The sequence below is a fragment of the Cydia pomonella genome, chromosome 16 (assembly GCF_033807575.1).
Source record: "Cydia pomonella isolate Wapato2018A chromosome 16, ilCydPomo1, whole genome shotgun sequence".
Classification (NCBI taxonomy): Eukaryota; Metazoa; Arthropoda; class Insecta; order Lepidoptera; family Tortricidae; genus Cydia; species Cydia pomonella.
Window position 1 is genome coordinate 6,797,083 of NC_084718.1, and position 13,239 is coordinate 6,810,321.

The following is a 13,239-nucleotide window of genomic DNA, read 5'->3' on the forward strand; positions in this document are numbered from 1 at the left end:
ATGCTATGGTCTACAGCTCACAGACCCACTAGTAGACAACAGTGCCCAGGTAAACTAGTCTAAGGAGACCTAGAGGTCTAAAAGTATTAAAGTAAGTATTCATGGTAAGTATCTACAGTCAGCGTCAAATACTTTGTAGCAGTCAAAGTGGCCAAATAGTTCGGCACACCATACTACATATATATGGTGTACCGAACTATTTGGTTACTTTGACTGCTACGAAGTATTTGACGCTGACTGTAAAACGTGTTGCACGCAACGTAACCCATGTTGAAAAGTTGATATTTTGTTGGTGAGTTTTAGCAATCTAATACCTAAATGTAAGATTAGGTCACATTAGGTGTGTTAAAACCTTGCAGTCAAGTTATATTTGGCAAGAACTCACAAACTAACATTTTGAATACGAGTAGGCCATGCTGTAGAATTGCAGTGGAAAGTGAATGAATATGGTTTCATAATAAAGAAGACTCGCATGTGTAGCAGCAGTTATTGTAATAGTTTCACAACTACTGTAAGCTTGGTGTTGGGTGCTGCGGGCTATCAGTTTCGTTAGTTTGCTACGCTATTATGGAATATAGTAGTTCGGGTTTTTCTCTCCTACTTACATCTAAGGTTACGAAACTTACGAAGTTAGCATAATATAACAATATAATTCACTTACCTCAGGATTTCTATTTTCTTTCGCTCAAGTCACCTAGTTGTATCAGGAAGTTGAGCATTTTTGATATTCTAAAGCAATCACGTAGATATAAAATATGAAGGTGCCTAAGGAATCTGTACTTTGGAAAAGGAATCTATAGGTACTTCCACCTCTTCAAGTGTGAAATAGAAAAAAAGATTTGATAGATACATCTCATTTATTTATATTAGGTAGTTCTATAACAATACTTTTAACAGTCTTAAAACGAACGACTTAGTGAGACAGCCGGCGGTCAACGCCGTGAGTTATCTACAATAGTATGTACAATAGGAGATAAGGGGCCAAGCACTTGTAACTTTTATTATCTTTCAGTTTTCACTTTTCAGAAAAAGACTTTCACTGTTACACTACACGAGTAATACGTCAACTTAGGCGCATGTAAGTGACGTAAAGCCCCTTGGTCCAGGATTAGGCGGTGCGCTATGTCTTTGCATAAAAGCGCAAGGTGTGGAGCCAGACCCTCGAGCTACCGCTTCGAAGAATTGCCTGAGATCGCTCACAGATCGAGTCGGCGGCGCTTGTAAATCGTGAAGCGACGCCGCTCGGCGAGGAGTTGTCTCTGGTACTACAACTAATCGCGTCAGCTGTTCTGTACTCCTCGCTAAACTGTTTCCACTTTGGGATAAAGACTCGAAGAGCGCTTTACGCTCCTTCACTGGAACATACTGAGCGACAGCCTCATGTGCATTAGGTGAGCAGGACCTCGCTCTATGCTCTAGAGAGGAAGTTTTCCGCCTTGCCGCTTCCAAAGCGTAGCGGCCCCGTTCCGCGCCGCCCGCCGTCCCCTCCCAGCGTTTTAGGTACCGGTGGCGACCTTGCTCCGTTTCGCCGGATCGCGCCGCGCGCGGTAGCGTGTGATGTTGCGGCGCGCTCAATTTGCTGCAATTGTCACATTTGACGACCTCCGCTTTCCTTACGGGCGCATCGACCACGTCCGTGGTCTTCAAAGCGTCGAGGGACAGTGAGAGGGAGAGGTCGAGGCTGCGGTCGGACGATGAGTCGTAGTCGTCGTCTTCGACGACGATGCCCTCGTCCGTCGCAGCGGGGGAGTGGTCCCGCCGAGGCAGCTGTGTCTCAGGCGAGGATATAAGCCTCCGTCGGGCGCGCGGCGGGGGTCTGGGAGGACACGAAGGCGTGTCCTGTAGGGGTTTCTTCGGCTCCCGGATTGCGGTGTCCGCGGCGGAGAGCACATCCAAAAACCGGACTTGTGGGAGCGGCGTTTGGCCGAGGATTTCGACACACAACGCGCGCACCCAGCGTGCGTACTCCGTTGCATTGCAAGCCTGTAACAATGAAACATGACGTTAGCTCTCGCAATAAGATTCACGATGACAGCTACAACTTTATATACTATATCGAGTTACGAAAATTCATATGCAAATCTCAGAGAAGATTTACTGGTACCGCTGGCTCGCATTACTAGTATTTAATCTATTATGTCTGGCCAAGACGTTCAAAACGTGTTTCCTTTACGTGTCAACACCTTCGCGCATCTAGCCCTTCTTATGGTAATAGTCAAATGAAAGGTCGCTCGGCACAAAAGCATGATTTACGGGTGATGCTCTTTATATAGGTCTATTAAAGAGCGAATCGTGAGAAAGGCGGGCTCGAAGGGGACCCGATCGTCTTACAAGATTTGTATTTACTAAGACCTCTAAAAGGTAAAAAAAAACTATTTGCTACGCAAAGTCCGTTGGATTGAAATTATAATAACTGGCGGTTACCAGCTAGTAATTACGATTTCTAAAAAAGTAGAGCTCCTAATATTGTATATGGAGCAATAAACGAGTACCTAATTACCTATACTGTCCGACATAGATTAATCAATAAAATAAGTATGATCCATATCATAAATAATAACCTCGCCGAGTGTAGGTCAATAGTCCAACCCGCACAGCCAGCCTAATAAGCCTAATAATGCTTTGCTTAGTCTGCTACTTTGTTAATATGGTTTGCATTGTCTTAAGCAATTACCTTCTTGTAATACCAATTAAATTGGATCTCTTTGTAAGGAAGATACCACAGTCCGATTTTTAATTTGTTGTCGATTTTTTTTCGTCCGATTTCGATAAATTTGGTGGATAGAAAAGCTCAAGTCCCTATCCTGTGCATAATAAGCGCAATTCCATCATATATCCTAAAAAATCTTCCACTGAGTTGCGTATGTACAGTCAGCATCAAAAGTAGCGGATCAAATAACTTTTCATAAGTATCTACCATTCTGTAACAGCTTAACAAAAAGTGATGTCTTTAATATAGAACAACTAAGACTGTAAAAGATATACTTTTGAGCGCGAATTTTAGAAATTTATCTATATTTGGAAAAATTATCCGGAATATCAGATACTTTTGGCGCGTTGTTTCATCCGCTACTTTTGATGCTGACTGTACCTATTCGGAATAACGGAAAATTACATATGTAGGTACCTACATTTATTTTTTGGTTCAATTTGGGATTTCGTATTTATTCCCTCCAGAATGAGGAACCCTTCATACCAGCAAAACTTTATCCAAATATACAAAAAAAATTGCTTATAACACTCACTTTTTAAGTTTCTTACCAATACCTACTCTAAGTAAATCTAGACCCCACCAACAAATCTAATATTTCGACAGAAAATGTGTAGAAATCCTAATCATACCTAGTTTACAAGCAGCACTGGCAAGGTGGTCCGATACGGATTGATCAATCCTGCTTGTCAATTACTTGGTTGATTTGAGTAAAATTACACGAGCACGTATCCAATGTTGGTCAACAATCTCATTAGAGCACAAAAAAGTACTTAGTACGCGGGCTGCGGCTTTTATATTACGAATGCCAATTCCAGCGCACCATCCGAAGTTATTCTAAATATATGTAAAGCAATACTTGATGTAGTAGATCCAAAACATTGTACTACTCCGCAAATTTGACAGCTGAAGCAGACAGAACGGTATTACAAATAATAAATAAATAAATAATAATTATATAATTGAACATATCATCTAGTCGGCGGCGGTAGCTGATATAGATAGACAACTGTCAAACACTTCATACAAGCAAATATCGATGATCTTGAACAGTTTGGTGCCAACGGGCCAACTACTATAGATCTACCGTTTAACTGAGGCGGTATAGATAAGAAGTTGTTATGGTGTGACAACTGGACGGACTGGTTTAAGACTTGGCTGAAATCAGGCTTTTCTATGTTAAATAAGAAATAAGTTTTAGGCAAAAATTTCATTTATGATACAAACTTGTATCGCTGACTGTACTTTTCTTTCCACAGGCAACCAATACCTACTCATCGAGACCTAACAACCCCAAACACAATTAATTTGCGTTGTTTTTTCACAAAGTTCCCATGGACACCTCCTGTCTCCATACTCTCCATCATCAGGTCAACTCTATGTTATAATATTGCATTGTCATCCGATTTACATTTGTAAGCAAAATTTCAGCTCAATCGGAAATAGGGAAGTGGATCAAATTTATCTTCCAAGATTTGAACCACACTAAAAAACTAACATATTAGTTGCAGGGCAAGTTAAATTAAAAGCTTATACAATGTAATGCATAAATGAAGTAGCTTTAAGCCCGTCACAGACGGAGCGATAATATATGTATGTATATTAATAAACCATAAGATACCGAGAGATACCGACAGATTTAGTATACATATAGCTAAACACCGCACACGCTAACGATACAAAAATATATAAGTATTATAGCTTCTTATGTGGACTCTGTCAAATGATACCTACGTAGAATATCGTTTAAATCGTAAGATGCCTTGCTATAAGATATATTTTGGTACATTATCGCTCCGTCTGTGACGGGCTTGATGCGTTTGCGGTAAATTTTCGCTTATTTTATGCGCGATTGATCTCCGACAATTCAATTGTTTATTACTGTGTAAAAATGTGTAGCTTCTCCATTAGTTCCTTGCCACTATGGTCACATAACATATGTATAGGTACAATAACTGTTGTTAATTATTTATGAAAGCATTGTGTCGTCGGACAATGGCAGCTACGTGACTACTGTAATTATACTCATTGTGAATACAAAAACTAAACCGTCGGTGATTTTGTGGTCGTAATGCACTAGCTTCAACTAGTTTTTTTGTTGCCAAAAATAACCATTAATCAACTGGATACTTGCTTTAATGTCGCGGGAGTCATAGTAATGTTGGCATGTATTACAAGTCACAAAACAAGAAATGTGCACACATATAGATTATTAGGTGGTTTAGGTTATAATTATATAATTGGCAGTCGGGATCGAATCTTGGTTAGCACTTGAGCCAGAATTTGAACCTCTTTTTCAAACTATATATTCAAAGCTCAAATTTTCCAGAGCCATTCGGGGCATGCCACAGACAGTGTCGTTTCGTGAACACTTTTAAAACAGTAGTTCGTCCTTTCGCCGGGGACGCGGTTACGAGCGAGATAATGAAAGGGTAAAACGTCCGTGTATTTCTACCGAGCGGTGTCGAAAAGTAGCGATTTTATGACAATAATTCATTCATTCGCATCCATCATTCACGCAGTCGTGAGACTCGTGAGAAAGTAAATCTAATCCGAACCTGGCCAGTGAGCAAAATGCGACTTTGCTAAAAATTTCTTAGAGTTAATATGCTTGTTTGAGGTAAATAATTATTTACTTATAGTTTACGAGTGCTAATTGAATTTATAATTAAGCATTATATGTTGGAATGCTGTACAATCTGGCGTGACTTATAATTCCACATTATTATGCAACGTCTATATCAATTATAACATTATTACCTTCCTTGTTTACTACAAACCAGTACAATAAATCATGGTAAATAATAGCGTTTAATATGAATAATATATGTGTATATAACTATTTTAAAACGTTATTGTTAATGTTAACAAGTCTGTGTTAACCTAGCACGTGCTGGTATAATTTACAATCAAATTAAAATAAAAAGATGGCATCTAACTACTCCATCACATAGGAATCAGTCATGAGTTTTTAAATCATAAACAGCTGCATAATGCTTGTAAATGTTGTGTGTACATATAGCTTGGCTTACATAAGCGTTAGGAGCTTTTAGCGTATGAAAGTCGCGATAGTTACTTTCATTTGATTATCGGAATAACAAAACTGTAGGACACTATTCTTGTTCGGTCCTTGGTCGAGTATCTTTAAGGTCATTTATACACTTGTTTCAAAGAGACCATAAAATCCAAGTGTCTCGCATACCGAGCGAGTTAAGTGGTGAGGAAGGAAGTTATAGTTTATGTCGCCATCAACAATAACACGGCGAGCGCCAGGAAATCGGGTTTTCCGACTAGGTAATTGGCACTCTGTTTCCCTAAAGTGCTGATTTCACTTTTATCCTTGAGGACATGCAGGGGGTGGTTCATTGTTTCGTAAATATTGCTAGAAGGGAAATGCTGAATCTGTCTCAACTCTCATATACTTGCATAAGGATTTAGGATCTTTACCACGTGTCGCGCGACTTCAACACCCGTGAAAAAAATCCGCTTTCTCTATCTAAATATTACAGTGTGAGACATTACCTGTATACGATACGATTGCCGTTAGGATGCGCGATTTATCTCTCTGTCCTTGCCAAAGGCTGGAGAGAGTTTTGGCTTTCAAACAGTAGGATCGTATCATAATAATGTCAGTTAATAGACGACCATTAACTAACACAAAACATCACCGAGGATAACCATAATCATTGTATTAAGCTTAGCGTACTTCACTATACTGTAGCCTGTATCTGGTTGTGGGTCCCCCTTGTGGAGGAAGGAGGATCCACCTGGTTGAGGAACTCTCAGAATCGGGGACAGATTAGGATCTCGTATTACCTGAAATGTAGCGACGGCAGCGTCATCTCGCAATCTGGACAGCTGGAAGGCGTTGGGCAGGGTCTGCGCCGGGCGCAGGTGTAGGTGCCGGAGGGGCAGGCGGGCGGCGGGGCGGCGGGGGAGGGTGCCGTCGCGCCAAGCGAGCAGGCAGCCGCTGCGGACGGCAGCGCGCACCCAGGCGTATGAGTCCATGTCATCGTTGTAGTATTGACGGAGGACTCCTGTGGAAGAAAGAAAGAAAGGATTGTTGTAAGTTTGTTTGTGAATTTAACTAGAAAAAAATGTTTCAACGGTGGATCTCCAGTCTGAGTGCTACACAAAAATGTTAACCGGAGACCAAGGACTACCAAAAATTCGACATTTAAAGCCCGCGGTATACAGGGCGAGGCCTTCAGAGTTGTCATTACAGAAAACTGCCTGGTTTTCCAGTTGGTTGGTCTTTGCTCGTAATATTGGATAACCGCAATTCAGTGGCGAAATTACCTCCAAACTGCATAAAACCAGCGAATTGGATTTGCAGATTTAATGATCTATTTGCCAGAAATTGTATAATATTATTCGTACATAATAACGTACGTAGGTGCCAGGTGCTTTCTATCTTTTTAACCGAATTCAATTTCATAGAAGGAGGAGGTTCTGTATTCAGTTGGGGCAATTTTTTTTCTTACTATGTTTTTCTAAACGTTATATTTAAAATTCATTTAGCGACGTCCCATGTATTATTAGGCAAAACGAGTTCAAAAAATGTTGCACAATAAACATTATACCTACCTAATGCGATTCCACTAACTAATTGGAATCGATAATAGATGACGATGGAACGCCAATAATACCGCTAAGCCACAAACAACCAAATTGGTAGTAGACTGTAGTCAACAACCATTAAGGATAAATCGACGGCAAAAAATAAGTAGATCACAATCAACAGTTTATGTACCTATTACGCATTGTTTGTTGGTGTGCAAAAGTTGTTTTGGTGGGGTTCGGCCGCTTGACCATGACTTTTTGCGTTGTTTACTAAGATGAAAGTAAGACGCAACTTCCGTTTCTACTTGTTTTAGCTGTTCCATTCTGGACATTTAAATTTTCAACTACCTACCTTCATAATATATGAACATCTCATGTTCGTGTTTTGACATTCACTGGGATTTGTAGGTATGTATAGGCAATAATAACACCGAAACCATTATCTGCCTATAGGTACTACATTTTATTGCACTGTATTTTGGAGTTTTACGAACTGACAGAGATGACTATGTCACTGAAACATTAATTTTGTATTTTTAAAACATTGTTTTCGTAACATCTTATATCATAAAACTTTCACCAGTGGGGCGACACTTCTCCTTTCGGTCCTTCTCGGCTCCGTCCGGCTCAGCATTGCTCCGAGCAATTATTAGGGTTGGCACAACTTGACGTCCCTATGCGTGCACAACCACAGATAAGATAATCACTTAAATTTTGACAACCCTAAATAGCCGAAAGAGATAGTGCCATGCATTAGAAAGGAACAGCATGATTCGACCCTGAATCACTGTCAAACTTCGGTTTTGTAGGAAGTGTGGTTTCACGTCGTCCACGTTTGACAATTAGGCGCTTAGCATACTGGATGGATACGATTCGCATGTCGCACCGATGTTTGAGCGAGACAACGCTATGTACGTATTTTATGGACAGTCAAACCGCTCGCTCATCGGAACGACGTCCGAATCGTATCCAGAGTGCTAAGCGCCTCATAAGTACATAGGTAGTAAAACAATCTATCATTAGAATAAACACTGGAAATTTTATAAATAAAAACCCCACTTGGTTATCGTCAATGTAATTTTGAATCTTATTATCTATACCCTAAAGATTGAGATCGCAAATAAAGATCAGAATGGGTAAAACAGCTGATGTCCGACTCTGACAGGCACCGGATTGGCGGGCTGAGAGCATGTGCTCACCCCATCAGCTCATAATGTTCAACAGATGTTTGGAACCCGTTATCTTGGCTGCGATCTGCAAACTGTGTTTAACAAGACTCCTATCAGTTGAATTCCCGCGAAAACACATAACGCCTACATTAAGGCAACAAATATAAATGGCTATACTCCATTTCATTTACCTTGGCGGGATTCCACTTGAAACGGTCAGTAGGCGTAAATAATACAAGTAGTGACAACAACAAATACCCGTCAAACTTTTTTTGCGGCGTCGTGTCTTACATGTAAATTCTTATTCTTAAGTGTAATCCCGCCATGGTAAATAAAATGGGGTATAACTTGCTATAATACATTTAAGCTATGTTTAAAATGGCATGCCGCATGATTTTTGTGTATAGAGAGGAGTTGCCAAATTTATTTACATTTCCAAACCTGTACCTGTTGTAGGTATATGTACAGTCAGGAATGGAGTCAGTCAGTTATCTCCGTAGCTTACTGTACACGGTGGTTTTTGGGCTATGGGATACATTTTGGGTTACTAGATAGATAAATGGAATTCGACTGAGTTCTCCCGGCTTTTCATTTGACTCTTGATATGATGTAAAAACAGACTGCAAGGGTTTTTAAAACTTATCATAGCAACTAACATCCACGCATAAACTTAATTACTTACCTAAATAATAACCCTTCCCGTAATAAAACCCGAAATATATGATCAAACGAGACAACAACAAAAGATTTATTGGAAGATATAACAATGAAACGAGTAAATATTAATAAGTAATTAAGGAAAATAGACCTTGTTTCATTTCATTACACTTTACAAAATATGTTCGCGATAAAGTCAAAAAAAGCGGCCAAGTGCGAGTCGGACTCGCCCATGAAGGGTTCCGTACCATTTATGACGTATTAAAAAAACTACTTACTAGATCTGGTTCAAACCAATTTTCGTTGGAAGTTTGCATGGTAATGTATATCATATATTTTTTTTAGATTTTTCATTCCGTGATTTTAGAAGTTACAGGGGGACACACTTTTTTTCACTTTGGAAGTGTCTCTCGCGCAAACTATTCAGTTTAGAAAAAAATGATATTAGAAACCTAAATATGATTTTTGAAGACCTATCCTTAGATACCCCACACGTATGGGTTTGATGAAAAAAAAATTTTTTTTTTAATTTTTATGACGTATTAAAAAAAACTACTTACTAGATCTCGTTCGAACCAATTTTCGGTGGAAGTTTGCATGGCAATGTATATCATATATTTTTTTTAGATTTTTCATTCTGTTATTTTAGAAGTTACGGGGGGGGGGGGGGGGGACACAATTTTTACCACTTTGGAAGTGTCTCTCGCGCAAACTATTCAGTTTAGAAAAAAATTATATTAGAAACCTCAATATCATTTTTAAAGACCTATCCATAGATACCCCACACGTATGGGTTTGATGAAAAAAGATTTTTTGAGTTTCAGTTCTAAGTATGGGGAACCCCCAAAATTTATTGTTTTTTTTCTATTTTTGTGTAAACATCATAATGCGGTTCATAGAATACATCTACTTAACAAGTTTGAACAGTATAGCTTTTATAGTTTCGGAAAAAAGTGGCTGTGACAGAATCGGACAGACAGACGGACATGACGAATCTATAAGGGTTCCGTTTTTTGCCATTTGGCTACGGAACCCTAAAAACTACCGAACGGATGTTCATGCGGTCTTTACCTATGAATAAAGTAAATTAGAATGATTCTTGAGGACGGTTTAGGTGTAAAATGTGTTATGGTTTTGTGTATCCCGTGCGAAGCCGGGTTGCTAGTTCAATATAAAATTGTTTTAGGTAAGATAGGTTAAGTACCTAACGTTACATTATCTATGCACTATATCCCGTTGACTTGGTTGGTGTTTCAAAGATAATTTTGCGGTCGTATGATAAGAGACAATATAGATAAGTAGGTATATAGTATATACCTCTTAGGTTGGTAATTCTCTAATAGTGATGATGACTACGTAGATGAAGGATTTGATGAGTCATGTCCTCTTGTTGGAGACAGGAGACAAACTCATTAAATTTTTTGAAGATCTCTTCTTCATATATGTAGTTTAAAAAGTACAACTGGACGGAACAACCTCTCTACCTACGTATTTACGTGATATGCTGCTACAAGATTTTGCTAAACCATTCAGTAGGATTGAGAACAAGAATTTGACTTTTGAAAATGTGTAGTCATCTAAAACAGTTTATCTTACTCGATATTTGGCTTATTATTATTATTACATTGGAATCAAGAGATGAAAATTGGGGTTAAATTAATAAGCTTAGTAGTAAGTACTCATTACCTTTCGCTGCCTTAACATAATAAGTACCTATATATAATATAATAAATACCGCTGCAATATAATAAATACCTATATATATATATATATAATGTATGTATTTATTATATTGTTTGCGTCTTCATTTTGTTGAATTATATGTATATCGGCACTACCCGTTCAATGTTGTAAGTTGATAGTTTCCTACTACCCAAAGGTTGTCTGGAAGAAATCGCTTCTTAGCGATAAGACCGCCTGTTGTTACCTAACTTTTAAGTGTTTTTTTTCATTTCCTGTCTATTTTTAACTGTATGGTGCACAATTAAGAATATTTACTTACTTAGTAGGTATGTACCTACATAAGTTTTACCATAGTTTTAGTCTAATCTAATTTTCCCGCCAAACTCAATCACACTTATAATTTTTTATGTTTTGAAACTTTAATGTACAAATTAACGAAAAAGAGTACAAATTGCGGACTTAATACCTTAAAGGCATTCTCTGCTAGTCAACCGTTAAATTGTTTTGGATGGAACGTTGAATTGTTTTTAATGGATTTTTTCTTTGACTCTGACCTGATCTCGCGTAGGTGGGAAAGGAGGGGTTAAATGTGCATTTTTGGTAGCTACGAGTATCATATGGAACTTAAGTAAGTACCTATTATTAGTATTTTGTGCATTGACTTAGGTACTTAATGTAGTTGTTATGTATTAATTTGAAAAGTAATTAGTAAGGCCGTAAAAATAAATCTCATTAAGTACTTATGTAGTTGTTAAATAGTTTACCACACAGGTAAACAAATTATAAAATCAACAAACCTACCGACATCGACAACCCAATTATAATAAGTATTTAATTAGGAACCTTATTAAATAAAAAGAAAAACCATCGATATCATGAGGATTGAAATAGGTATTTAATATAGATAGCCCTGCTACTACCGCCTTGATTTTTTTAGAATTTTGGAAATAATTATCTACCGGTTATTCTTCTTACTTTATTAGTTTTATTACCTATTAAAATAAACGCGCATTGTTGAGAAAAACGTAAATATTCAACTTAATAGGAATATACTAACCCGATATTCTTAAATTAGGGTCTGTAGGAGTAGGAAAAGGTCCTGGAGTAAGCTCCGGACGTAACTTCCTCAGGCCGGCCACCACTCGCGGTGCCGGCGAGTGTTCTCCAAGAAGCATTTCAACTCAGCACATATTCAAAATAAACATCTTTACACCAAAACAAACACACATGACACTAAACTTCAAAACAACAAACGTCAATCCACAAACATGGAATATAAATTCAAATTTTTAAACTGTCAAATTCGTTTATTTTTAAACGTCGAAAAAGTTCGTTACACGCGGGCGTGTCGCTCCGTTCCGTTCGCTTGTGACCGGCCGGCCGGCACAGCGCCAATGAATGAATGAAGTTGACTCGCCCTGCAGCCCCGACGGCAAGGCGGCCCCACTACTATTTTACTACGAGTAGCGGCGCATTTCCATTGTATTAAAAGTACCTATACAAATAAATAAACATGTGCCGTTATCAGTACGACGGATAAGAATTGGGGTTACATAGAATAAAATTAAGTTAAGTATCAAATTTAGAACTTTCTTGGATCGGATTCTCGTTGCTGCTATTTATTTCGGATAAATTGTGACTGTGATTTGGAAGTAAAAATACAGACTAGATTACAGTCAATCTTATTGAAAGCAAGTCTTAACGAATCATATATTTCAATAATGTTATGACATTTCTATATTTTATGTATAACATAATTAATATATAGTAACATATCTCGAACATATTTTTTTTGTATTATTAAAGGGTATTTAATCTGATAGGTATAAACATTTTGAATTAATTGAGATAGAAAATGATTTGTACTTAGAGCTTTGTACAATAACAAGAAATAATTTCCTAATTTTATTACAATCACCAGCTGACAAATTACTGACCACAAATATGACAATGGAAACGTTCAAACACAAATTACGATATTAACGGCATCTGTTGCCGAGTAGAATGTTTTAGTTTTATTACAGACTTACTGAAGATACCGGTCTATACTAGCGGCACCTTTTGTTGAGTAGGTTCAATCAAAGACTAAGCTTCTTAACTCTTTATTGTGTTGCATTATTTTTTAATAGATGGCGTTGTTATCAAGAACTTAGTCTTGAGGTCAAACACAGCAACTAGATGGCACTGTTTTAAAAATACCTATTAGTAAAGTTAGCTAGATGGCATTGTTTTCACAGAATGCATTAGTGACGAATACAACAGGTAGATGGCGTTGTACTGAAATGTAAATACATCAAAGATAATTAAAAATAATTTAAGATATCAAAAATTATTAAAAATTGTATTTTTTATATTCAAAGATAATTTAAAATAGAGGTAGATTGTCAATAAAAATTTTGTAGCCACGGTATGTGTTAAATTTGTTTAATATCAAAACGTGGCGCCATCTTACCGGGC

The 13,239-nt window shown here is 37.9% G+C and overlaps 1 protein-coding gene across 1 annotated transcript; it reads right to left on the minus strand.

Moving 5' to 3' along the window:
- Positions 1-838: 838 nt before the first annotated feature.
- On the minus strand, positions 839-12,177 carry LOC133526177 (uncharacterized). The gene is made up of 3 exons (XM_061862667.1): positions 11,840-12,177; positions 6,527-6,747; positions 839-1,983 (listed from the first exon to the last, which is right to left on the minus strand). Exons 1-3 carry the CDS (start codon positions 11,955-11,957, stop codon positions 1,069-1,071), a joined length of 1,254 nt encoding a protein of 417 aa, XP_061718651.1. The 5' UTR covers positions 11,958-12,177; the 3' UTR covers positions 839-1,068.
- Positions 12,178-13,239: the final 1,062 nt, after the last annotated feature.